The 25888-nt window shown below is 69.0% G+C and overlaps 1 protein-coding gene across 8 annotated transcripts in view; it reads right to left on the minus strand.

Moving 5' to 3' along the window:
* Nucleotides 1–1773: 1773 nt before the first annotated feature.
* ZNF385A (zinc finger protein 385A) overlaps nucleotides 1774–25888 on the minus strand; it is a 78934-nt gene continuing 54819 nt past the window's right edge. For 7 of the 8 annotated variants that reach the window (XM_044995679.1, XM_044995678.1, XM_044995680.1 and 4 more), the window contains 6 exons: nucleotides 23085–23195; nucleotides 13370–13535; nucleotides 8967–9287; nucleotides 6142–6320; nucleotides 5748–5843; nucleotides 1774–4382 (listed from right to left, as the gene is read on the minus strand). In XM_044995679.1, the coding sequence (XP_044851614.1) occupies nucleotides 4158–4382; nucleotides 5748–5843; nucleotides 6142–6320; nucleotides 8967–9287; nucleotides 13370–13535; nucleotides 23085–23195 (1098 nt within the window). In that variant the 3' untranslated portion in view covers nucleotides 1774–4157. Of the gene's footprint in view, nucleotides 4383–5747; nucleotides 5844–6141; nucleotides 6321–8966; nucleotides 9288–13369; nucleotides 13536–23084; nucleotides 23196–24673; nucleotides 24951–25888 lie in introns of those variants that run through there. The other variant, XM_044995685.1, reaches the window with a different exon arrangement.

A 25888-nucleotide genomic window follows, 5' to 3' on the forward strand; every position in this document is an offset into this window, starting at 1 on the left:
CCACAGGCCGGGCCCGCATGTCTGGTGCTCGATGGATGCAGGGACTGACCACGTCATGGACAGGGCGGCAGGGATCCGTGTACACGAGGCAGAGCCCAGAGCCAACCAGCAAGCACCATTCAGACCAGGGCACCAGCCACTCACAACCCTGCTGGTGGGAAGGGAGTGGGAGCTAGTGGTTAGAGCAGGGGAGGCTGGGGGTCAGGACTCCTGGGTTCTAGCCCCAGCTCTGGGAGGGACATGGAGCCTCGGGGGTAAAAGCAAGTAGGCGGTTGGAGGAGAGGGGCTGGGAGTCAGGATTCCTGGGGACTAGCCCCAGCTCTGTCACTTACCCTTGGGCCAGTCTCAGTCCTGCTCTACGCCTCAGTTTCCCCCCTTAACCAAGATTAACGCTCCCACTTTACCTACCGCTGCTGTGCTTGTGGGGATGCTACGGGCTGATGACTCCGCTCCCTGCCTTGGGGGAATCGGGCATTGCCCCGCGGAGCCAGCAAGTGCTGAACCAGGCTCAAGGCCCAGACCGGACCCCAGCGTCCTGGCCCTGCTCAGCCCCTCTGCCCGGTGCAGTGCAGGCTCCTCGCTGGGGGCCGTGGGGCCTGGGCCAGATTTGTCTTGTGGCTCCTGTTGCCTTTGCTGGGAAAAGAAACTCCCTGTGATCAAGGCTGCTTCGTCCCTTGGCTCCTTGGGCTGGGAATCCCCATGAGCAGCCTCGCTGAGCCAGTGCTGCGGTGTTCCGCCTAACAGCTGCCTTGCTGCAGCCCAGAGGTGGCTGCATTTCAGTGCTGGTAGCCTGCCCCACTCTGAGTGCCATGAGCCCTTTGCTGCCCTGGGGTGCCATCCGGAGGGGGAAAAGGGAGGGACCTGGGAACCTGGCTACACTGAGCCCCGTCTGCAAGTTTGAGAGCCTCATGCATGATGCTTCCCCTCAGACACTACTCCACAAGCATGTCAGCCAGCCAGGCATTAGCCGGGCAATGAGCTGGCTGGTGGGCATGTGCCCAGGTGTGGTGGGCACCACTGCCCTCTGCTGGCTGAAATCAGATGTGCTCTACTCTGAGTCATAACCCATGCACTGCCCCCAGCTAGCAGGGATTCTCTTTCACCTCCTGTACTGGGGCTGGGGGTCTCCTGGGTTCTAGCCCTGGGTGGGCGCAGCCTGTGCAGTGCCAGGGAGCTGAGTGGGGGGTGGGTGCTATAGGGCCGAGGGCGGCGCAGCGACAGACACACACAGTGAACCTGGGTATTGTGGAGTCAAACCTTGAACTTTATTGTTGTCAGGGTGCGGGGGGCTCGAGCGGAAACACATCAGTGTCACGGCGAGAATCCAGCACAGGACGGACAGGGAGAGACGTCTGGGGTGGAGGCAAAGCCTGGGAGGGCAGTGGGGGGCGTGCAGGATCTCACCCGAGTGCCCCGCGTAGGACAGTGCTTGGCTGAGGTAATGCAGGGAGCATGTGACCCGGACCCCCCCCCCCAGCAGAGGCCCCCCCCTTGTCTATTGCTTTTGCTTTATCACAGTTTTGCTGGCGGAGTTGGGAATTGCAGGCGCGAGCTGGGGGGGTCTGATGCTGAGCTCTGAGCCAGCAGGGGTATGGGCAGCATGGGGGGCTCAGGAGCCCTGGGCAGGAGCAGGTGTCTAGCCTGGAGCCTAACCCCAGCCCCCCGCCCCCAATTGTCCCAGGGCGCTGAGCTCTGAGGCATTTCCCCCCCCCTCCAACCCGTGGGCTGAAGGGTGGCGGCGGGGGGGGGAGGGGGGAGGCAGCATCCAGCCCCATCAAGTGCCTGCCCCACAGCTAAGGAGCTAGAGGGGCAGGACCCCTTGTCCCTGACCATGAGGGGGTGGCCCAAGAGCTAGACCAGCCCCCAGCCAAACCCCTGGGTGGTGGAAGCTGGCTCGAGCCCCCACCCCGGGCTTGGGGCAGGAGCGGACGCCCCTGGCCCCACAGTTGAGATCAGTGTCCCCTGCTGCCCCACAGGGTCAAGGGAGCCATGGGAGCTGAACCTCTCCAGCCAATCAGAGGCTGCATTTGGGCAAGTGGCCAGGCCAGGGGCCTGCCGAGGTGTCGTGTGTCATGGGGCCCGCACTGCTGGGGGTGGAGGGCAATTCTCCTCCGGCAGCCAGGGCTTTGGGGGCAGTGACTGACACCTGGGGGGGGGGAGGTGCTGGCCTGTCACACGAGCCCTTTGCTGGGGGACACCCAGTCAATGGAGCACCAGGCACCATACAAAGGGGCAGCCATGGGGGCCAGTGGTCCCAGGGTTGCTGAGGTAAGGATGAGGGGCTGTTTGGGTATTAGTCCCCCCCAGCCTGGCACTGCCAGCCCCGGGCATTTAACGAGTGTCTGGGATTTAACGGCTGGGGGCCCTAGCGGGGACGGGAAGAGGGCTGGTTAATCTCCAGGAAATGACCTGGCCTCTCTGGCTAAGGCTGAGGGGCCTGGGGCCAGGCTGCTGGCTCACTGAGCGGCTTCGGGTGGCCCCACGGAGGGTGGGGACGTGCTGGGGGGGGCGGCCGCCATGGCAACAGCATCACAACAGCCCTTCGCAAGTCTGCGTCTGGGGCAGCCGTTTTCCAGCAGCACTTGGAGCTCCCCTGGGCACCCGCCCACCCCTCCCCTGGGCACTCTAGCCCTTCCTTCCCATCCCCTCCCCACCTCTGCGATGGGCACCCCACACATCCCTTCCCCTGATGTGCCACTGACCACTCGATGCACCCCCATCTCCTCCCGTGGCCCCCTGCACCCCACACCTTTCTCTGGCCCCCAAGGGGCACCCCCTATCCCCTGCACCCCCTAACCCCAGCCTCTCCATCCCATGTATTTGAGCTAGGGTCTGCCCAGCTGACCCCCTACACATGCGGGGAGGGGTCCTGGCTGGAACTTGGGGCACCACCTGCTCCCTGGCACAGGGAACCCCACCCCCACTCCCTGTTGGGGTAGCAGGGGCCCCATGGCAGGGCAAAGGGTGATTCAGCTGGTGCCCACTGCCTGGGCTGAGCCCCACAGGCCGTGGTGGGGGGGGCAGGGCCTAACGTGGGCTGCAGCCCCAGGGAGGTGACAGCTGGGTACCCACGCGGCCCAGGCTGGGTTCCCCTGCCCCACTTGGATCAGACCCCCAGGGCCTGGCCGGGGCTCCGTCCCTGCAGCATCCGAGCAAGTGCCCTGGCTGCCCTGTGGACCCTCATCCAGTCCTGCCCTACAGGGCGGCCATCCCCAGCCCCCCTCCCGCCAGCTGGGACACCCCCCTCATTCTCAGCACAGCTGATAAAGTCACCCACATTTGGGGCTTCCCCTCAGCCTCCTGGCCCCACGGCAGGGGGCTCAGGCCAGGCCCAGCCAGTGGCTCCCGAGGGACGGGGGGGGGAGGGCGCTACCTCTAGACACAGAGCTCCTGCCCGAAGGGGAGAGGGGCGGGCGAGGGGGGCACAGTGTGGGCCGCAGGCTGCTGGCCGGGGGCCGTGGTGGCAGCGGGAGGAAGCATGGGGGAGGGTGGGGGGTGCTATGTACACGGGGCGGCCCAGGCCCCAACGTTATTGCAATGGTGTCCGTTCTCCTGGCGGGCCGGGCTCCCAGCTTCGCGCCTCTCAGTGCAAGTGGACATGGCTTGTGTGGCTGGCGGGCTCCCTGCCCCCGCATGGATCCTGCTGGGGGGCTGGAGGGAGCCCCCCAGTTCTGGGAGGGACGGGGGCGCCGCCCCATGGAGAGAGAGATACAAAAGAGATTGCTTGCGATCAGTTCCCTGAGGTACCGGGGGACCCTCCCCCCGATCTGGGGTCGCCCCCCCAACCTGACACTCCATGGAGTCCGACAGGGGGGCTTCTCCCTTCCCCCGTCCTTCTCCCAAGATTCAGATCCCCCCCACGCTTGGTACCAGGGAGAAAAGAGCAATGAAGGGGGCTGTGGGGGTCCCCTCGGCCGCTTCCCCGGGGGGCCCAGCACTTGTGCAGAGTTGGCTGGGCCTGGGGGGACGGAGCTCGGGGGGCGGACGGGGGATGGGCTTGTCCCTTTTCTTCTGGGGAAAAAGGATCCGAATTCCAGTTAAAAAGCCACAAACGAAAGGCCCCAAGCCACGCCCAGCCCCCGCCCAGCCCCCGGGAGCTCGGGTGGGTGCCGGGCGGGTCCAGCGGAGGTGGGCGTCGAGGGGCACAGCAGCGGGCGTCAGTACGGCGAGAAGAGGATGGGCCCGTGAGCAGTTCTGATGGGCCCCGGGGCCGGACGCAGCAGCGGGTGCGTCAGGGGGGGCCCCTGCAGGAGTGGGGGCGTTGGGCGCAGCGTCAGGGGGGCGGAGGCCGCGGCTGCCATCGCTGCTGCCATGGCCAAGGGGCTGGGCAGGAGTCCGGCCGCCAGCGACTTGGGCAGGTCCTTGGGGAAGGCCAGGGGGCTCTGCAAGAGAGAGAGAGGCGGGCTCAGGGGGCGCCCAGAGAGAGAGAGAGCCGGGTGTGTGGGGGTGGGGTGCCCACAGAGAGTGCCGGGCGTGGGGGGAGGGGCACCCACAGACACAGCACCGGGCTGGGGGGCACCCACAGACACAGCACTGGGGGGGTGGGGGCCCAACCATGGGGGCCGGCCAGGAAAGGCCAGGGTGTGCAGAGGGCACCGGGGGCCATATTTGTCAGCCACCCTCCAGCTGCCTGCCCCCTGCATCCATCCGTCTATGGCGGGTTCTCAAACTGCGGGGCGGGATGCTCAAGGGGTCACAAGGTTATTACATGGGGGGTCGCGAGCCGTCAACCTCCACCCCAAACCCTGCTTTGCCTCCAGCATTTATAATGGTGTAAAATGTATAAAAAAGTGTTTTTAATTTACGCGGGGGGGGGGGGTCGCACTCAGGCCTGCTGTGTGAGGGGGTCCCAGTACAAAAGTTTGAGAGCCACTGGTCTGTGGCACCCATCCGTGCCCGTGGCTTCCCGAATACCCGTCCGTCCGTCCGCCCGTCCCTCCAACCTCTCTCCAACTACCCCCCGTCGCTGTCCTGCTCCTGCCCCCTCGGCCCCTGCACTCCTAGGAAGCCCCAGCACCCAGCCCCAATTCTCTATGCGGCTGGGCCCAGCAAGGTGAAGGGAGCATCCCCACCCCCTGCCTCTCAGCTCACCCCCCTGCTTCCCCCCACCCCCCGCCTTTCAGCTCACCCCCCCACTCCCTGCCCCCCGCCTCTCAGCTCACCCCCCCACTCCCTGCCCCCCGCCTCTCAGCTCACCCCCCCCACTCCCTGCCCCCCGCCTCTCAGCTCACCCCCCCACTCCCTGCCCCCCGCCTCTCAGCTCACCCCCCCACTCCCTGCCCCCCGCCTCTCAGCTCACCCCCCCCACTCCCTGCCCCCCGCCTCTCAGCTCACCCCCCGCACTCCCTGCCCCCCGCCTCTCAGCTCACCCCCCCACTCCCTGCCCCCCGCCTCTCAGCTCACCCCCCCAAGCCCTGCCCCCCGCCTCTCAGATCACCCCCCCCACGCCCTGCCCCCCGCCTCTCAGCTCACCCCCCCCACTCCCTGCCCCCCGCCTCTCAGCTCACCCCCCCCCGCCCTGCCCCCCGCCTCTCAGCTCACCCCCCCACGCCCTGCCCCCCGCCTCTCAGCTCACCCCCCCACGCCCTGCCTCCCGCCTCTCAGCTCACCCCCCCACTCCCTGCCCCCCGCCTCTCAGCACACCCCCCGCACTCCCTGCCCCCCGCCTCTCAGCTCACCCCCCGCACTCCCTGCCCCCCGCCTCTCAGCTCACCCCCCCACTCCCTGCCCCCCGCCTCTCAGCTCACCCCCAGCTCGGCTGAGCTGCGCTGCTTCTTGTGCCGGCTCAGCAGGGGGTTGGGCTTCCCGGCTACCCCATCCCGGTGTCTCCGGCTGGAAATGTGCTGGGGGGGGGGAAGGAGAGAGTCAGAGCCCTGCCTTGAGCTGCTAGAGTCTAGACCCTGCTCCCCTCCCAGAGCTGGGCATGGAACCCAGGAGTCCCGACTTCAGCCCGGGTTCAGAGCTGAGACTCAGTGTCTCCCAGCACCCCCAGCTGGGATCAGACCCAGGAGCCACCTCCTTCCCGACGTGGGAGACTGGCCTGCCCCCACCCCACATGCCCTGGGGGCAGGGGCTAAGGGGGAGGAGTGATGGTGGGGTGGGGAGGCTGGGAGGACATGGGGGTCCCCAGCAGTGCCCCACCTGTTTGAGCTGGATCTCCGAGTTGACCTTGACGTTGCAGATCTCACAGTGGAAGGTGCGCTCCTGAGCATTGGGGTCCTGGCTGCCTGGCTCCCCGCTGGCCGTGGGGCCCAGCCGTGGGTACGCCTTGATGGGCCCCAGCCCGCTGCGCGCCTCCAGGATGGTTTTGTGCTTGGTACCTGGGCGGGGAGGGGGGGCAGTGAGGGAGAGCAGTGGTGGGAGCAACCCAGCCCTATGGCCAGCGCTCCCACCCCGCTCCCCACAGCGCCCCCTGCTGGAGAGGCTGGAGCCCTGATTAGTTTCACTTTGGATGGACTGAGTTTGCTGGCTCTTTGCTGGACCAATCAGAGGGCAGAAGCCTCCCCACCTGGCCCCGTGCTCAGCTCGGTCGCAGCCAGTGGGCCAGGCCGGGGCAGATCCCTGGGGCTGGGGCTGCTTGGCACAGCACAGATGCTCCCCGCAGGGGCCTGGCTGCCGCCCCTCACATGCCCAGCACAGACAGGGCCACCGGCAGGGGGCAGGTGGGGAATTCCCTGGGCACTCACTGAGGGGCGGGAAGCTGGTCACAAACATCCCCTGCCCAGCTTGCTTGCCCCAATCCGCAGCTCCCCCCACTCTGCCGTCCCAGCCCTGGCTCCCCACACACACAGCCGTGCCTCCTGCTACCCTAGCCCTGGCCTCCCTCACCCAGCTCAGGCAATGTCTCTCAATCCCAACCCACAGAGCCCCTCACTAGTGGGTGTGCCCACAGGGTACGGCTGTGGGGTGGGGGGTGGCTGTATGAGCTGATGTGGGGGGCTAGCTGCACAACTGGGAAGTGGCTGGAGGAGCCGGGGGGATGGGAGGATGAGCTGAGGTGGGGCTAGATGAGCTGAGGAATGGCTGGAGGAGGTGGGCGGGGGGTGGACAGAGGAGCCAGGGGGATGGCTAGACAAGCAGAGGGTGTATGGATGAGCTGGGGGGCTGAACGAACTGGGTGGTAGCTGGATGAGTGGAGTGTGGCTGGATGAGCTGGGGGGGGGCTGGACGCACGGGGGGGGGATGGCTGGACAAGCTGGGGAGCGGCTAGACGAGCCGGGTGGTAGCTGGATGAGTGGAGTGTGGCTGGATGAGCTGGTGGGGCTGGACGAGCTGGTGGGGGCTGGATGCATGGCGGGGGCTGGATGAGATGGGGGGTGGCAGGAGGAGCCATGGGGGGTGGCTGGATGAGTGGAGTGTGGCTGGACGAGCGGGGGGGGGGGGCTGGACGAGCCGGGGGGTGGCAGGAGGAGCCATGGGGGGTGGCTGGATGAGCTCTGGGGGGCTGGATGAGCCGGGGGGTGGCAGGAGGAGCCATGGGGGGTGGCTGGATGAGTGGAGTGTGGCTGGACGAGCCGGGGGGTGGCAGGAGGAGCCATGGGGGGTGGCTGGATGAGCTCTGGGGGGCTGGATGAGCCGGGGGGTGGCAGGAGGAGCCATGGGGGGTGGCTGGACGGCAGCAGGCCTGGGAAGCGCGTTGCAGCCGGGCAGGGTGGGGCCGCCTGGACTCAGTGTGGCCCTTGCTCTGTTTTTCCAGGGCTGGCTGCCGGCGCGGGGCAGGAAATGCGGGTCCCCGGGGAGGGCGCCGGGAGCTCAGGCCAGGGCCCGGGCCCGTCTCTGGCAGGCTCCGGAGGCCCAGCCCCGGCTGCTTCTGGAAATTTAGAGGCTCCCTGGCCTGAGCCCCAGCAGCTGGGCACGCTGGGAAATTCCAGACTGGTAAAGAAGGGCTGGGGTTGCAGGATTCAGGGAGAATGCTGGGGGGTTGGGATGGAGGGGCACCGGCAGAGCTAGGGGGGCAGAGCCCAGGGCTGGGAGAGCAGGGGGCTGTGGGTCGGGATGGAGGGGCACTGGCAGAGCTGGGGGGGCAGAGCCCAGGGCTGGGAGAGCAGGGGGCTGTGGGTCGGGATGGAGGGGCACCGGCAGAGCTGGGGGGCAGAGCCCAGGGCTGGGAGAGCAGGGGGCTGTGGGTCGGGATGGAGGGGCACCGGCAGAGCTGGGGGGCAGAGCCCAGAGCTGGGAGAGCAGGGGGCTGCAGGATGGGATTGAGGGGCACCGGCAGCGCTTGCGGTTGGGGGGAGCCCAGGGCTGGGCTAACAGGGAGCTGCAGGATGGGATTGGAGGTACTGCCAGAGCTCTGTGGGGAGCCACATAATTTCATAGAGCTCTGCCCTAGGGCATGTGCCCCAGTGCTGCCCCTGCCCGGCCGCCCGCTGGCCTGGTGCTGCCCCTGCCCGGCCGCTGGCCTGGTGCTGCCCCTGCCCGGCCGCTGGCCTGGTGCTGCCCTGCCCACCCGCTGGCCTGGTGCTGCTCTGCCCACCCGCTGGCCTGGTGCTGCCCTGCCCACCCGCTGGCCTGGTGCTGCTCTGCCCACCCGCTGGCCTGGTGCTGCCCTGCCCACCCGCTGGCCTGGTGCTGCTCTGCCCACCCGCTGGCCTGGTGCTGCTCTGCCCACCCGCTGGCCTGGTGCTGCCCTGCCCGGCCGCTGGCCTGGTGCTGCCCTGCCCACCCGCTGGCCTGGTGCTGCCCTGCCCACCCTACTGACATCCCTGATTGTAGAACCTTGGAGCTGTTTCGAAAAGGACCTGAACTTTCCCACGCGGCACCGTGTGGGGGCCCAGCCCTGGGCAAGGACACGGTTAGTTTAGTCTCTAGAATTCAGGCAGCATTGTTGGGCCTGGCAGGACCCGGCAGAGCAGCGCCCGCAGGCACGAGACGGCCCAGGAGGAGGCGCCACATGGCCCTTGCTGGCACAGCCCATGGTGGAGCCCCGGTTCCACAGCAGGGCTGCCCGGCCCCCGGCCCTGTACCTTTGTTGTGGGCCTCCAGCTGCGACAGGGAGTTCACGGCCACCTTGCAGAGGGCGCAGTACAGCAGCTTCTTGGCCTTCTCCTCGTCTGACTTGGAGGTCGCCCCTGGCCCCACGCTGCCATTGCTGCTGGGCACGGAGGTGCCAGCGGGCACTGACGCCACGTCCCCCACGGCCAGCGTGCCCCTGGGCTCCTGGCTCGCTTCGGCAAAGGAGGCCTGGTTGGGTGGCACGGCTGGGACCGGAGATGCCAGGTAGGGCGGCTTGAAGGGTGAGGCGGGCGCCGAGGGCACGGTCCCCCCCAGCCCGTTCTGCTGCTCGGCTGCAGGAGAGGAGAGAAGGTTCAGAGCTGGGGTGGGGTGGGGTGGGGAGCCAGGCAGGGCTGCAGACACAGCTGGATCCTCGGGGTCTGTGCCCCACGGCAGGAGGGAGCAGCCAGTTGGGATGCCTGGACGAGGGGTGAGGACCCCGGGTTCCCCGGGCACAGAACAGGCTCAGTAGCCCTGGGGCAGGGAAAGGACTGGCTGCAACCTCTGCCCCCCTGCGTCCCGCCTATCCCTGAGCACCCCACAGGCCCCCGTGCCCCCTAGGTGCTGCAGAGCCAGCTAGCAGGGGGAGGCTGCCCCCCATGGTGCCCACGGAGGGCGCGATCCCGGCCCTGGCCCAGTGCATGCCCTGCTGTTGCAGTGCGGGTGAGTCAGTGGCACCATTAGCACTTGCTGCTCACCCCCCGGGGCAGCGTGGGGAGGAGCAGAGGCGGCAGGAGATGGGCTGGTGGGGCTGGCAAAGGGGCGGCCTGTGGAGGGGCACCAGGGCTGGGATTCAGGGGCCTCGGCACAGCTGTGTGTGGTGGAGCCCCAGGCTGGGGGCTGGGGGTTGGGCCTTAGGGGCATCACCCCCTCTATCCAAACCAGTCCGGCTGGGCCACCAGGTCACGCCAGCTGAGCCGGGGGCACGGGGTGAACTTGAGTGAGCCCCATGGAGGAGCAGATCCCACGAGGCCCGACAGGAGCCCAGGGCCCTTCCCCGCTGACTGCCCACGAGGGGCCAGCTGGGGATGGGGGCAGGACAGGTTCTGGGGTGCCAGGCTGCACAGCGCCCCCTAGTGCCACTCTGAGGTCAGCCCTGCCTGAGGGGAGAGCGCCCCCTACTGAGCCCCTTCCCTCATGCTCCCTGCAACACAGCGCCCCCTAGTGCCACTCCGGGGTCAGCCCTGCCCAAGGGGAGAGCGCGCCCGACTGAGCCCCTCCCCCACGCTCCCTGCGCCCCCTAGTGCCACTCTGAGGTCAGCCCTGCCTGAGGGGAGAGCGCCCCCTACTGAGCCCCTTCCCTCACGCTCCCTGCAACACAGCGCCCCCTAGTGCCACTCTGGGGTCAGCCCTGCCTGAGGGGAGAGCGCCCCCTACTGAACCCTCCCCCATGCTCCCTGCAGCACAGTGCCCCCTAGTGCCACTCTGGGGTCAGCCCTGCCCGAGGGGAGAGCGCCCCCTACTGAACCCTCCCCCATGCTCCCTGCAGCACAGCGCCCCCTAGTGCCACTCTGAGGTCAGCCCTGCCTGAGGGGAGAGCGCCCCCTACTGAGCCCCTTCCCTCACGCTCCCTGCAACACAGCGCCCCCTAGTGCCACTCTGGGGTCAGCCCTGCCCAAGGGGAGAGCGCCCCCTACTGAACCCTCCCCTACTCCCTGCAGCACAGTGCCCCCTAGTGCCACTCTGGGGTCAGCCCTGCCCGAGGGGAGAGCGCCCCCTACTGAACCCTCCCCCATGCTCCCTGCAGCACAGCGCCCCCTAGTGCCACTCTGGGGTCTGCCCTGCTCGAGGGGAGAGCGCCCCCTACTGAGCCCTCCCCTACTACCTGCAGTACAGCGCCCCCTAGCGCCACTCTAAGGTCAGCCCTGCTCGAGGGGAGAGCGCCCCCTACTGAGCCCTCCCCCACGCTCCCTGCAACACAGCGCCCCCTAGCGCCACACTGGGGTCAGCCCTGCCCGAGGGGAGAGCGCCCCCTACTGAACCCTCCCCCACGTTCCCTGCAACACAGCGCCCCCTAGTGCCACTCTGGGGTCAGCCCTGCTCGAGGGGAGAGCGCCCCCTACTGAACCCTCCCCCACTCCCTGAAGCACAGCGCCCCCTAGTGCCACTCTGGGGTCAGCCCTGCCCGAGGGGAGAGCGCCCCCGACTGAGCCCCCCTGCTCCCTGCAGCCGCTGTAGTGTTTTGCGGTGGGCTCCCGTGCCAGCCCTGCCCCTGCCCCACGCCGCAGGGGGAGGGATCTATCACTGAGCACGGCTGGGCAATGCCAACAATCGGCTCCGAGAACGAACCTGCCCCGCCCGTGGCAGAGCCCAGGGCCCCTCCAGACGGACTTTCCCGGCTCAGGGGGCCCTGGCTGCCACATCACAGGCTCCTCCCCCACCTAGCCTCCCTCCCCCCCCCGCGCTGGCCCAGCCTCCTTTCCCCCCACCCAGCCTCCTCCCCCCACACTAGCTGCCCTCCCCCCCCCGAGCACAAGGCCCAGAGTGCGAGTGCTGCTCTATAATTCATGGGGCCCCATTAAACGTCCCCCCCCCGCCCCAGTTCCACTCGTGAGGAAAGTTTCCAGGCCAGGGGCACGCAGGGCAGCGCGGCTCCGGTAACCGCGCTGATCGGGTTCCCAGCTCACACGGCAGTGGGGTGGGGGTGGGGGGGCGCTTGGAGCCAGCTGGAGGCACCCAGGGGCCGGCTGGGGTCCCATAACTGGGCACTAGCAGCAGGGGGCGGCCCCCCTCCCCCCAGCCTCCCTGTGCATGGAGCCAGGGCAGGATGGAGCTGGGGCTGGGGCCCGTCCGGGCTCCCACGCCGGGTTGTTGGGGGGCGGGCAGAGGTTTGGGGGGAGATCAGCTAACACTGGGGTGCTGCCGGGAGGGAGGAGAGTGACTCCGCAGGGGGCGCCCTCCCCTCCATCCAGGATGGCCCCAAACCAGGATAGGCATGAGAGCACCTGCCCCACAGCCCCCTGCCATCCCAGTCGTGGCCTTCCTGCCCCCACCTCTGCCAGTGCCCCCCAGCCCCGGCCTGGCCTTCCTGCCCTGGCCTGGCCTTCCTGCCCCCCAGCTCTGCCAGTGCCCCATCGTCCCCTGTCCCCCAACCCAGTGCCCCATAGCCCCCTGCCATCCCAGTCGTGGCCTTCCTGCCCCCAGTTCTGCCAGTGCCCCACAGCCCCCTGCTATCCCAGCCCTGGCCTGGTCTTCCTGCCCCCCAGCTCTGCCAGTGCCCCACAGCCCCCTGCCATCCCAGCCCTGGCCTGGTCTTCCTGCCCCCCAGCTCTGCCAGTGCCCCATCGTCCCCTGTCCCCCAACCCAGTGCCCCACAGCCCCCTGCCATCCCAGCCCTGGCCTTCCTGCCCCCAGTTCTGCCAGTGCCCCACAGCCCCCTGCCATCCCAGTCCCAAGTTTCCTGCCCCTCAGCTCTGCCAGTGCCCCCCAGCCCTCTGCCATCCCAGTCCTGGCCTGGCCTTTCTGCCCCCCACCTCTGCCAGTGCCCCACAGCTCCCTGTCCCCCAACCCAGTGCCCCACAGCCCCCTGCCATCCCAGCCCTGGGCTTCCTTCTCCCCCAGCTCTGCCAAACCTGATGCCCACGCCCCTCTGCTGCAGCCTAGTTCGCTGTTGGCTCTAAGGATGGGATGCCGAGGGGAGAACAGGATCTGGATCCAGTCCGTCCCCTCCCCGCCGCCCCCACGTACATGGCGCCAGCTGCAGGTGGAAGCCATGATCTCAGCCTTGGCGGTGGTGTGGGGATGGGCAGGGGTGTGTGTGTGTGGGGGGGGGGCACAAGTTAATTGTCCGGCAGCACCGCAGCGCCAGACTCCGCAGAGCCACCCGGCTTCCGGGCGTCACACGGCTCCATTACCCGCCTCTTGCAACCACAATCAATTTTTAATTCGATGCTATTTAATTAGCCGCCCGGCTCGGCTGACGGGCCAGCTCGAGTTCCCGTTGCAGAGGGAGCTGCCCCAGAGCTGGAGTGTGGGCCGGGGCTGCCCTGTGTGGGGTCGGGGATGGGATGGAATTGCCCCTCGGTCCCAGGGTAGCATTGCTGGGCATCACTGAGCAGCTGACGTCCCACCCCAGAACCAGCCGCAATTCAGCCCGTCACCGCAGGCTGGCAGCTGCCGCGCAGGGCACTGCTGGGTCTGCCCCCTGCCCTGTGCCAAGAATGGGTCCCTCTTCTGGCACTACCACTGCCTGGGGCAGGATCCGCCAGCCCCCAACTCCAGGGGTGCCCCAGTACCCCCTCAGGCGCAAGCACCAGACCAAGGGGGTGGGGAGGTGCTGAGGGGGGGGTAGCGCTGTGTGTGATTGGCGGCTGGGGGCACGTGGGTGCCGAGGGCCCGGGGGCAAGTGGGAAGGGCCCGTGGGGGCGGGGAGCACCTGGCTTGTCCGAGTCGCTCTCGCTGACGCTGGACATGGGGCTGCCCACGGGCCCCGGCTTGTCGCCCTCGCGGGGCCCCGACTCCTTCTGCCGCGTCTTGGCCGCCTCCATGCCCTTGATGCGCCGGGCGTGTCGGTTCCCCTTGTAGTGCGCCTCGGCCTGGCTCTGCGGGGAGAGGGGGGGTCAGGGCGCCCTGGGAAACCCCGACAGAACGGCCCCCACCCTGCCCCCATCCTCCCCTGCCCTGCCCCCCAAGCCTCCCTGCCCTCCAATCTCCCCAAGCCCCCAGCGCAGCCCCCCACATCAACCCCCGACCTGACACTTCCCCCACAGCGCAGCCCCCCACATCAACCCCCGACCTGACACTTCCCCCACAGCCCAGCCCCCCACATCAACCCCCGACCTGACACTTCCCCCACAGTGCAGACCCCCCACATCAACCCCCGACCTGACACTTCCCCCACAGTGCAGACCCCCACATCAACCCCCGACCTGACACTTCCCCCACAGCGCAGCCCCCCACATCAACCCCCGACCTGACACTTCCCCCATAGCCCAGCCCCCCACATCAACCCCCGACCTGACACTTCCCCCACAGCGCAGACCCCCCACATCAACCCCCGACCCTCCCTCCACTGCATGGCCCCCCCAAAATCAACCCCCAACCTGACACTTCCCCCGCAGCGCAGACCCCCCACATCAACCCCCGACCTGACACTTCCCCCACAGTGCAGACCCCCCACATCAACCCCCGACCTGACACTTCCCCCACAGTGCAGACCCCCCCGCACCAACCCCTCCCCTCCCCTCACAGTGTGCCCCCCCCACACCAACCCTGACCCTCTCCCCACAGTGCGGCCCCCACACACCAACCCCTGACCCTCCCCCCACAGTGCAGCCCTCCCGCACCAACTCCACTTCCCCCCACAGTTCATCCCCCTGACCCTCCCCCGATAGTGTGGCCCCCCAACACCAACCCCGACCCTCCCCCAACAGTGCAGCCCCCCCACAAACCCCTGACCCTCTCCCCACAGTGTGGCCCACCTACACCAACCCCTGACCCTCCCCCACAACATGCCCCCCTAGAAACCCCCAACCCTCCCCCTACAATGCACCCCCATCAACCCATGACCCTCCCCCACAATGCACCCCCCCCACCAACCCCCGACCCTCCCTGCACAGTGCGGCCCCCCCACCAACCCCTCCCCTCCCCGAGCACCCCCCCCACACCAACCCCCTACCCTCCCCCCACTACACGGCGCCCCCACATCAACCCCCAACCTGACACTTCCCCCACAGTGCAAACCCCCCACACCAATCCCAGACCCTCCCCCACAGTGCGCCCCCCCCCACACCAATCCCCGAAACTCTCCCCCCCACACCAACCCCCAACCCTCCCCCCACAGTGCAGGCCCTCCAACACCAACTCCCCCTCCCCCCACTGTTCACCCCCCTGACCCTCCCCACCCCCCACAGTGCGCCCCCTCTACACCAAACCTTGACACTCCCCCCCACAGTGCAGGCCCCCCCCACCAACCCCCAACTCTCCCCCCACAGTGCAGCCCCCCCATAAACCCGACCCTCCCCCCACAGTGCAGCCCCCCCATAAATCCCTGACCCTCCCCCCACAATGTGGCCCACCTATACCAATCCCTAACCCTCCCCCTACAACATGCTCCCCCATCAACCCCTGACCCTCCCCTACAGTGTGCCCCCCCACACCAACCCCCGACCTGACATTTCCCCCACAGTGCGCCCCCCCATCAACCGCTGACCTTCTCCCCACTGCACGGCCCCCCCCATCAACCCCCGACCCTCCCCACACTGCACGGCCCCCCCACACCAACCCCCGACCTGACACTTCCCCCACAGTGCGCCCCCCCATCAACCGCTGACCTTCTCCCCACTGCACGGCCCCCCCATCAACCCCCGACCCTCCCCACACTGCACGGCCCCCCCACACCAACCCCCGACCTGACACTTCCCCCACAGTGCGCCCCCCCATCAACCGCTGACCTTCTCCCCACTGCACGGCCCCCCCATCAACCCCCGACCCTCCCCACACTGCACGGCCCCCCCACACCAACCCCCGACCTGACACTTCCCCCACAGTGCGCCCCCCCATCAACCGCTGACCTTCTCCCCATAGCTTCCTGACCCTCCCTCCCCCCCAGCAGCCCCCTAGTGCTGCCTACAACACCCACCCCAAGCTGGCCGCCCCCCCTCCTGAGCTCCAGCCAGCTCAGCGCCGGCTGCGAGGGAGGGGTACAGCGCATCTTCCAGTAACTGCTGGCAAGACCCTGCCATGAAGGATCCCAGCTGGGAGCTCTGACAGCCTGGGGAGGGGAGGGCCCAGCACATTGCAGCCGAAGGGCCCCTGCCCCCGTGCAGCTCCCCACTGGGGGCCTGGAGCAGTCAGCAACTGGGCCAGAGGGGAGAGCGGCGGGATCTAGTGGTTAGAAAGGGCTGGGAGCCAGGACGCCTGGGTTCCATGCCCTGCTCTGGGAAGCTGAGGGGTCACTGGTTAGAGCAGGGGGGTAGGAGCCAGGAGAAGGAAGGACTGGGGTGCTGCTAACTCCCTGGGGTGGCTGTGCTGCCTCCACAGCAACCCCACATGGCAGAGGCTCTTGCTGCAGCTACGCCCAATATGGATTCTCTTCTGCTCCTAACGAGTCTCGTTGTTCTGGGGCCATTGCTCCCAGGGTGCCCCGGGAGATCTCCTGAACCCCATCCTGCCCGGCTGGAGAGACACGGCCCTCCCCAGCCACACGGGCTACCAGAGCCGGCAGGGGCCACCCAGGGGCAGAGCTGGGGCTGTGCTGGGCATGGGGCAGAGAGCTGGGGCTGTGCGGCTCCTGGGAGGGCACCATGGACAGGAGTGTTGGGCTGTACGCTGCCCCGAGGGGGTGCTGGGCGGGGAGCACTGGGCTGTACACTGCCCGGAGGGGGTGCGGGGGGGGGAGCACTGGGCTGTACACTGCCCGGGGGGGTGCTGGTGGGGAGCACTGGGCTGTACACTGCCCGGAGGGGGTGCTGGGGGGAGCACTGGGCTGTACACTGCCCGGGGGGGGTGCTGGGGGGAGCACTGGGCTGTACACTGCCTGGGGGGGTTCTGGGGGGGAGCACTGGGCTGTACACTGCCCGGGGGGTGCTGGGGGGGGGACCACTGGGGTGTCCACTGCCCGGCGGGGGTGCTGGGGGGGGAGCACTGGGCTGTACACTGCCCGGGGGGGGTGCGGGGGGGAGCACTGGGCTGTACACTGCTCGGAGGGGGTGCTGGGGGGGGCGCAATGGGCTGTACACTGCCCGGAGGGGGTGCTGGGGGGGAGCACTGGGCTGTACACTGCCCGGGGGGGTGCTGGGGGGGAGCACTGGGCAGTACACAGCCCGAGGGGGTGCTGCGGGGGGGAGCACAGGCAGTACCCAGCCCCGAGGGGGTGCTGGGGGGAGCACTGGGCTGTACACTGCCCCGGGGGGGTGCTGGGGGGGGGGCACTGGGCTGTACACTGCCCGAGGGGGTGCTGGGGGGGGGAGCACTGGCTGTACACTGCCCGGAGGGGGTGCTCGGGGGGGAGCACACGCCTCTAAACTGCCCCGAGGGGGTGCTGGGGGGGGAGCACTGGGCTGTACACTGCCCGGGAGGGTACTGGGGGGGGAGCACTGGGCTGTACACTGCCCGGAGGGGGTGCTGGGGAGGGGACAACTGGCCTGTACACTGCCCGGGGGGGAGCACTGGGCTGTACACTGCCCCGAGGGGGGGCTGGGGGGGGAGCACTGGGCTGTACACTGCCCGGGGGGGGAGCACTGGGCTGTACACTGCCCGGAGGGGGTGCTGGGGGGGGGACCACTGGGCTGTACACTGCCCGTGGGGGTGAGCACTGGGCTGTACACTGCCCCGAGGGCGAGCAGGGGGAAGCACTGGCTGTACACGGCCCCGAGGGGGTGCTGGGGGGGGAGCACTGGGCTGTACACTGCCCGGGGGGGGTGCGGGGGGGAGCCCTGGGCTGTACACTGCTCGGAGGGGGTGCTGGGGGGGAGCACTGGCTGTACACTGCCCCGAGGGGGTGCTGGGGGGGGAGCACTGGGCTGTACACTGCTCGGAGGGGTGCTGGGGGGAGCACTGGCTGTACACTGCCCCGAGGGGGTGCTGGGGGGGGAGCACTGGCTGTACACTGCCCGGAGGGGGTGCTGGGGGGAGCACACGGCTGTAAACACCCCCGAGGGGGTGGTGGGGGGGAGCCCAGGGCTGTAAACAGCCCGCACGGGGGGCTGGGGGGGGAGCACTGGGCTGTACACTGCCCGGGGGGGGAGCACTGGGCTGTACACTGCCCCGAGGGGGTGCTGGGGGGGGAGCACTGGGCTGTACACTGCCCCGAGGGGGTGCTGGGGGGGAGCACTGGGCTGTACACTGCCCGGAGGGGGTGCTGGGGGGGGAGCACTGGGCTGTACACTGCCCGGAGGGGGTGCTGGGGGGGGGAGCACTGGCTGTACACTGCCCGGGGGGGTGCTGGGGGGGGAGCACTGGGCTGTACACTGCCCGGAGGGGGTGCTGGGGGGGAGCACTGGGCTGTACACTGCCCGGAGGGGGTGCGGGGGGGGGAGCACTGGGCTGGACCCTGCCCGGGGGGGGTGCTGGGGGGGGAGCACTGGCTGTACACTGCCCGGGAGGGGGTGCTGGGGGGGGAGCACTGGGCTGTACACTGCCCGGGGGGGGTGCTGGGGGGAGCACTGGGCTGTACACTTCCCGGGGGGGTGCTGGGGGGAGCACTGGCTGTACACTTCCCGGGGGGGTGCTGGGGGGGGGAGCACTGGCTGTACACTGCCCGGGGGGGTGCTGGGGGGGAGCACTGGGCTGTACACTGCCCGGAGGAGGTGCTGGGGGGGAGCACTGGGCTGTACACTGCCCGGGGGGGTGCTGGGGGGAGCACTGGCTGTACACTGCCCGGAGGGGGTGCTGGGGGGGAGCACTGGGCTGTACACTGCCCGGGGGGGGTACTGGGGGGAGCACTGGGCTGTACACTGCCCGGAGGGGGTGCTGGGGGGGAGCACTGGGCTGTACACTGCCCGGGGGGGGTGCTGGGGGGAGCACAGGGCTGTACACATCCCGGGGGGGTGCGGGGGGGAGCACTGGGCTGTACACTGCCCGGGGGGGGTGCTGGGGGGAGCACTGGGCTGTACACTGCCCGGGGGGGGTGCTGGGGGGGAGCACTGGGCTGAACACAGCCCGGGGGGGGGTGCTGGGGGGAGCACTGGGCTGTACACTGCCCGGGGGGGTGCTGGGGGGCGCACTGGGCTGTACCCTTCCCGGGGGGGTACTGGGGGGCGCACTGGGCTGTACACTGCCCGGAGGGGGTGCTGGGGGGGGAGCACTGGGCTGTACACTGCCCGGGGGGGTGCTGGGGGGGGAGCACTGGGCTGTACACTGCCCGGGGGGGTGTTGGGGGGGAGCACTGGGCTGTACACTTCCCGGAGGGGTGCTGGGGGGGGAGCACTGGGCTGTACACTGCTCGGAGGGGGTGCTGGGGGGGGCACTGGCTGTACACTGCCCGGGGGGGGTGCTGGGGGGAGCACTGGGCTGTACACTGCCCGGGGGGGGTGCTGGGGGGAGCGCTGGGCTGTACACTGCCCGGGGGGGGGTGCTGGGGGGAGCACTGGGCTGTACACTGTCCGGAGGGGGTGCTGGGGGGGGCACTGGCTGTACACTGCCCGGAGGGGGTGCTGGGGGGGAGCACTGGGCTGTACACTGCCCGGAGGGGTCTGGGGGGGACACCCGGCTGTAGGCGCCCCGGCGAGGCTGCTGCTGGCCGCACTCAGCCTTGTTTGTTTATCCCAGGACCCGGCGCCTGGGCTGCACCTGGGGTCACAGCTTGAGATGTGGCTGCAACCGCAGCTGGGAGACAACAACAAACCGCAGCCGAGCTAAGCCCCAGCCACGGGCCAACAGCCCCCCCGCCAGCCCCCCCGCCCCCCGCCTCCAGCGCTGCGGGTCCACAGCCCCGGGGTGCTACTGGGAGAGGGACGAGCCCTGGGGCTCTGCCAGTGCCCCTCAATCCCGACCCGCAGCCCCTGCTAGCCCAGCCCTGCCCCCCGCCCCCCCAGTGCCCCTCAATTCTGATCCACAGCCCCCTGCTAGCCCAGCCCTGCCCCCCGCCCCCCCAGTGCCCCTCAATCCCGACCCGCAGCCCCTGCTAGCCCAGCCCTGCCCCCCGCCCCCCCAGTGCCCCTCAATTCTGATCCGCAGCCCCCTGCTAGCCCAGCCCTGCCCCCCGCCCCCCCAGTGCCCCTCAATCCTGACCCGCAGCCCCTGCTAGCCCAGCCCTGCCCCCCGCCCCCCCAGTGCCCCTCAATTCTGATCCGCAGCCCCCTGCTAGCCCAGCCGTGCCCCCGGCCCCCCCAGTGCCCCTCAATCCTTACCCGCAGCCCCTGCTAGCCCAGCCCTGCCCCCCGCCCCCCCAGTGCCCCTCAATTCTGATCCGCAGCCCCCACTATGCCAGCCCTGAGCTCCCCCCAGCTCTGCCGGTGCCCTGGTGCTGCTGGCAGGCCGTGGGGCTGGCTGTGGGGTGTTGGTGCCCATGGGGAGATGCCACCCATTTTCGGGACGGGTTTCCGCCATTAGCGAGGGTTTAAACATCCAGTGACTTGTGCCATGTAGCAGCAGCCGCCCCCATCCCCCACTGGGACCGGCACCCTTCGCTCTGGCAGATACCCGCTGGCCCCACGCTGCGCCCACGGGCTCCAAGTGCATCCTGGGGGGAGCAGCTCCCCCTCCCACCTCCTCTGGAGCCGCCGGCTGGCCGGGGGCTGGGAGCAGATCCTGGCCAGGTTGCCGGAGCCGATAGGAATAACAGCTGCACTGACGCAGGCCGATGCGGCGGGGGCGGGGGAATCTCTCCTGCTGAAGTAGCTCGGCACAGCTGGCCGCGGCAATGCCGATAAGCGGTGCCCAGCCTGCAGGGGGCACTGCTAGCCCCTGGCACCCCCTCCCTGTGCTCTGCCCAAGGGGCCCAGCCTCGGGCGGGTCTCACTCTAGCTGGACCCCACCGCCAACCCGCTCCAGCCCAACCCGAACCGGAGAGCAGCAAAGAACCCCACCCCCGAGACCCAGGCCCCAGGGCCTGATGTAGCGGGGAGCCGAGCCGGGGCAGGGGTGGGCCACAGAACAGAGCCCAGGGGTGCTCGGAGGGGTGGGGGTCTCAGCAAGGCGCGCTCTCCCCCCGGTCAGTGCTGACCCTGGCGCTAGGGGGCGCTGTGCCGGAGGGAGGGGGGCTCGGTGAGGGGTGCTCCCCTCCCTGTCAGTGCTGATCCCGGTGCTGGGGGGCATTGTGCTGGGGGCAGTGGGGCAGGGCTCGGTCAGGGGCTCTCCCCTCCCGGTCAGTGCTGATCCGTGGGCCGCGCCCTGACTGCTCCCTGCATGCACACCCCCCACACCACCCTCCCTACCTGCACAAACTGCCTGCCGGACAGCACTTTCCGCACGTTCCCACGATGCTCCTGGGCAGGGCAGGGGGCTCAGGGCAGGGGGGTGGGGTGCAGGTGGGGTGTGGCAGGGGACTCAGGGCAGGGGGGTGGCATACAGGAGGGGTGCAGGGTGCAGCACGGGGCTCAGGGCAGGGGGTTGGGGTGCAGGAGGGGGTGCGGCAGGGGGCTCAGAGCAGGGGGTTGGGGTGCAGGAGGGGTGTGGCAGGGGGCGCAGGGCCGGGGGTTGGGGTGCCGGAGGGGTGAGGGGTGTGGCAGGGGGCTCAGGACAGGGGGTTGGGGTGCAGGAGGGGTGTGGGGTGTGGCAGGGGGCGCAGGGCAGGGGGTTGGGGTGCAGGAGGGGGTGCGGCAGGGGGCTCAGAGCAGGGGGTTGGGGTGCAGGAGGGGTGTGGCAGGGGGTTGGGGTGCAGGAGGGGGTGCAGCAGGGGGCTCAGGGCAGGGGGTTGGGGTGCAGGAGGGGTGTGGCAGGGGGTTGGGGTGCAGGAGGGGTGTGGGGTGTGGCAGGGGGCTCAGGACAGGGGGTTGGGGTGCAGGAGGGGGTGTGGCAGGGGGCTCAGAGCAGGGGGTTGGGGTGCAGGAGAGGTGTGGCAGGGGGTTGGGGTGCAGGAGGGGTGTGGGGTGTGGCAGGGGGCTCAGAGCAGGGGGTTGGGGTGCAGGAGGGGTGCAGGGTGAGGGCTCCAGCCCGGTGCCACTTACCTGGAGCGGCCCCGGGGTGGCAGCGGGGCTAAGGCAGGCTCCCTGCCTGCCCTGGCCCCGTGCCGCCCCTGGAAGCAGCTGGCACCACGTCCCTGTGGCCCCTGGGGGAGGGGGGGCAGAGGGCTCTGCGCGCTGCCCTCGCCTGTGGGTACCTCCCCCGAAACTCCCAGGGCCGCAGGGACATGGTGCCAGCCGCTTCCAGGAGCGGTGCAGGGCCCGCGGCGCCACAGGGGTGGCAATCCCGTGGGCCGGATCCAAAGCCCTGACGGGCCAGATCCGGCCCTCGGGCCGTAGTTTGCCCACCCCTGATTTAGACTGAGCCCCAGGGGGAGGGTCAGTGTCAGACAGGGGTCAGGCTGTGGGGGGAGGGAAAAGGGTGTGACCCCAACCCACCCACCAGGGAACACACAGACGAGCTCTCAGCAGCTCCCATGTCTGCTGGTGATCGAGGAGCCAGCCTGGTCTGTACAGCCAGCGCTGCCTAGGGAAGTTGTCCCGTCCCTGGCCTGGAGCAGCTTGGCCTGGTCAGCCCCTCCTGTGGGGCCCAGACCAGCTCTGCCATCCCCCACCTCGGGTCACGTCCCCGGGGTCCAAGCAGAGCCAAGTATTTTTAAGAAGCCGAGCTTTGCCTCAGTTTCCCCTGCGTGCAGCACTGCTCCCTAGTTGGGGGAGGCCTGTGTGCTCTCGGGGCAGGCTAAGACGCAGGTGGGTACCGCCGAGCTGTCTGGGCCTTGATCCCACCTCAGGGCAAACCCAATCGCCACGACATGGCCACCTAGCAACCAAGGCCCCAGAGAGATACGGACGCCGCCTCTGTGCAGGGGGGTGAGCCCCTCCCGCTTGGGAGCCCAGGCTAGGCCGCAGCGCTGGCTGCTGGAGGAGCGGGGGGCTCGGGGGAAGCCCACTGGGGCACAGGCACCAACTTCTCCTGGTGCCGGTGGGTGCTTGCGCCCCCCCCGCCCCAGCTCCACCCCTGCCCCACACCCATTCCAACCCCTTCTCCAAAGTCCCCGCCCCAACTCCACCCCCTCCCTGCTCCTATTGGACCCCTTCCCCAAATCCCCGCCCTGGCCCCGCCTCCTCCCCCTCCCTCCCACAGCCTGGGAGGAGAAGCGGGCACGAGGGGCGGGGCCGGGAGCTTGGCTGCCGGTGGGTGCAGAGCACCCACCAATTTTTCCCCGTGGGTGCTCCAGGCCCAGAGTTGGTGCCTATGCACTGAGGCCAGGCTGAGCGACAGAGGGGCTCGGGCTGCCCAGGATGGACTCTGCTAGCCAAGGACCCCGGTCCAGCGAGCCAAGAACCCTGCCTGTGTGGCTGCGCATCCCTGGGGTGCTGGCAGCGAGCCGTGCGGCTTGCCCTGGGGGACGAGTGACACCCCAGGGGTCTGGGTCACTGAAGGGGGCGTCCCAGAGACTGGTCCAAAGCTGGGGCCACAGCCCCCAGCCCGTGGATCTGCGACAGGTTCTGGGTCCAGCCGCCCGGCTGGGGGGGGGCTCACAGTGCGGGGGCCTTTGCCGGGAGCCAGTGCAGCGGGGGACTCACCTCCGAGTTGAAGCGGATCTGGCAGACGTTGCAGGAGATGACGGGGCGCCGGGCCTTGCCGGGGGGCGCCCCGAAGGTGTGGTTAATCACCGCCTTCTGCACCGGATCCATCTGTGGGGAGAGTGATGCCGTGAGGAGCCATGGGGAGCTGGGCACCCACAGAGTCCCAGGCACAACCTGGGGGGCTCTGCCTGCCCCACCCTGGGGGAGGGGGGCTCCTCCTGCAGGGACTGGGGGAACTGCTCCTGGGGAGGCTGGACTAAACCCCCACGGGTGGGTCTCGCTCCAACAAGCAACATCCCCAACTGGGGCCCAGGTTGGCATTTCCGATGCCATGGTGTGGCCCAGGCTGGCCAGCCTCCGGTTCCTGCTGACCATTCGTAGGGGGAGCTCCACCCCCAGCTCCCCCAGCCCCACCCCCCAGCTCTGCCAGTGTCCATGGGCAGGGTGGTAGTGGAGCAGCAAGCCCCTCCCCCCAGAGCCCAGGACACCCCCTGGAAAGCAAAAGGGAGGAGTCAAGCTCTGACGGGGAGTGTGACCCCAGGGAGAGGAGGGGAGGGCCTGGCCCTGGCTCTGCCACGCCATCCCCAACCCAGCCCCTGCTCTGCCCACTACACCCCACAGCCTCCAAAGCCGGGCTGAGAGCCCAGCCCCCCAAGCCCCGACTCCACCCACTACACCCCCCCCGGCTCCACCCACTACACCTCACAGCCCCTAAAGTGTGGCTGAGAACCCAGTCCCCCAGTCCCTGCTCTGCCCACTACACCTCACAGCCCCCCAAAAACCAGCATTTCCATCTCTCCAGCCGTATCTGAGCCATGGCAGCTCCCCAGGGCTCCGTGCTGGCCGCTGCCCCGTGCCTTCCTGGCAATGCTGGCGCCCCAGCCAGCGAATCCGCCATGGCCAGCGCACGGCACAACGCCAGGGTGTTGGCTGCCATGTGGACGCTCTCCCCAAATGAACGGATGATGGGGAGGCAGATTAGCTGGCGCGATGGGTCCCAAGTGTGACGCGAGCTGGGATCTGGGGCCACAGGGACACACAGAGTCTCAGTAATGGGCTAGCCCAGCCCCCTGGATCCAAACAGCCCCCCTGTGATCCAGCTCCAACCAGCACCTTGGGCCCCTCCCTCGCTCCTGGGGGAGCTGGCAGCTCCCCCTCCCCCCAACCACAGCCCCCCCAGCTGCTCCCCCGATGCACATGCTAGCAGCTCCCCCTCCCCCCAGCCATGGCTCTCCTGCCTCCGATACAAACACTGGGGGCTCCCTCTTCCCCCCAGATACACACACTGGCACCCTGCTCTCCCCAGCACCTCCAGCCTGGCACCCTGCCCTCCCCAGCGGCCCAGCTCTGCCCCTGCTGATCCCCGGTGCCACCAGCCCTGCCACCTGCGCTTCCCCCAGCCCCACCATTTTCCATTTGCTGCAGTAACTGGCTCAGATTAAAATTCCAGCTGCAAACACATCCTGCGCTCGCAGGGAGCGGGGGCGGGGGCAGGCGCCAGCCACGGGTGCTGGGAACGGGGATGGGCCAGAACCGGGGGGTCAGCTGCAGAGGTCCAGGCCCCTGCAGGGATCGCGCTATCTCACCCCGGCCCCAGGGGAAGCCTGCAGCTCCTGATGCTGAAGTCCAGGAAGGGAGCTCGGCCTCCAGTCGGCTCAGTCCCCTCTGGGAAGCAGGGTCGCAGGGCAGGGAACATGCAGCCACCCTGGCCCTGGAGGAGCTGGATCCAGCTCGAGGCTGTGTTTGATCCGAGGCCGGACTTGCAGGGTGTCCCCACAGCTCCTGCGGGCCACTCCCCTCGCTCCAGCATCCCAGGCAGGCACTGCCTGGTGTACCACCCCCCACCCCGGGGCCCATCACTGCCCTAGTCCCCCATCACTTCCTTAATCCCTCATCACCCGCTTTAGCGCCCCCAGCCCCACCCCGGGGCCCCTCACCCGCCCTCATCCTCCCACACCCGCCCCAGGGCTTCTCACCTGCCCTCGTCCCCCATCACCCACCCCAGGGCCCATCAACTGCCCTCGTCCCCCATCACTTGCCCCCCATTCTCCACCCCAGGGCCCATCACCTGTGCCCATCCCCCATCCCCCACCGCAGGGCCCATCACCTGTGCCCGTCCCCCATCACCTGCCCTACTCCCCCATCCCCCACCCCAGGGCCCATCACCTGCCCTCGTACCCCATCCCCACCAGGGCCCATCACTTCCCTAGTCCCCCACTGCCACCCCAGGATGTGCTGCCACCCAGGGGTCTGGGCCCTGCTTGCAGGTCACTCTCCTGCCACCACACTCTGTTGGGTGCCATGATATCGGCTGCCCCAGATCGGGGATGGGTCGCACAGTCGGTCAGAGATACAACCTGGAATAGAACCCAGGCGTCCTGACCCCACTCATCCTCTGCTCTGACCACTAGACCCCACTCCCCTCCCAGCAATCCTGACTCCCAGCCCCCTGCTTTGACTATTAGGCCTCACTCCCTCCTAAGACAATGCCCCGGTCTTGGGAGCACCCTGAGACCCATTGCTTCAGCCCCACACATCGCCGCGCTCCGAACACCCCACTTTCCCATTGGCTGTGTTTTGTTTATTCCAGTTTTTACCCCGAATGATTAGCGACCGCAGCGCTCTGATTGGGTGGTGACAAAGCCGAGCAGGGCTGGCTGGCTGGCCAAGCACTGTGATTGGCCAGCACAGCGCTCGACCCATCAGGGAGCCAGACAGCACGGCCCTTGGGGCGCTGGCGCAGGGCCCAGCCTGGCCAGGCGTTTGGCCCCGATTTTACAACAATAATTGTCAACCGCCTG

The sequence above is a fragment of the Mauremys mutica genome, chromosome 20, assembly GCF_020497125.1.
Source record: "Mauremys mutica isolate MM-2020 ecotype Southern chromosome 20, ASM2049712v1, whole genome shotgun sequence".
In the NCBI taxonomy this organism is placed as follows: domain Eukaryota; kingdom Metazoa; phylum Chordata; order Testudines; family Geoemydidae; genus Mauremys; species Mauremys mutica.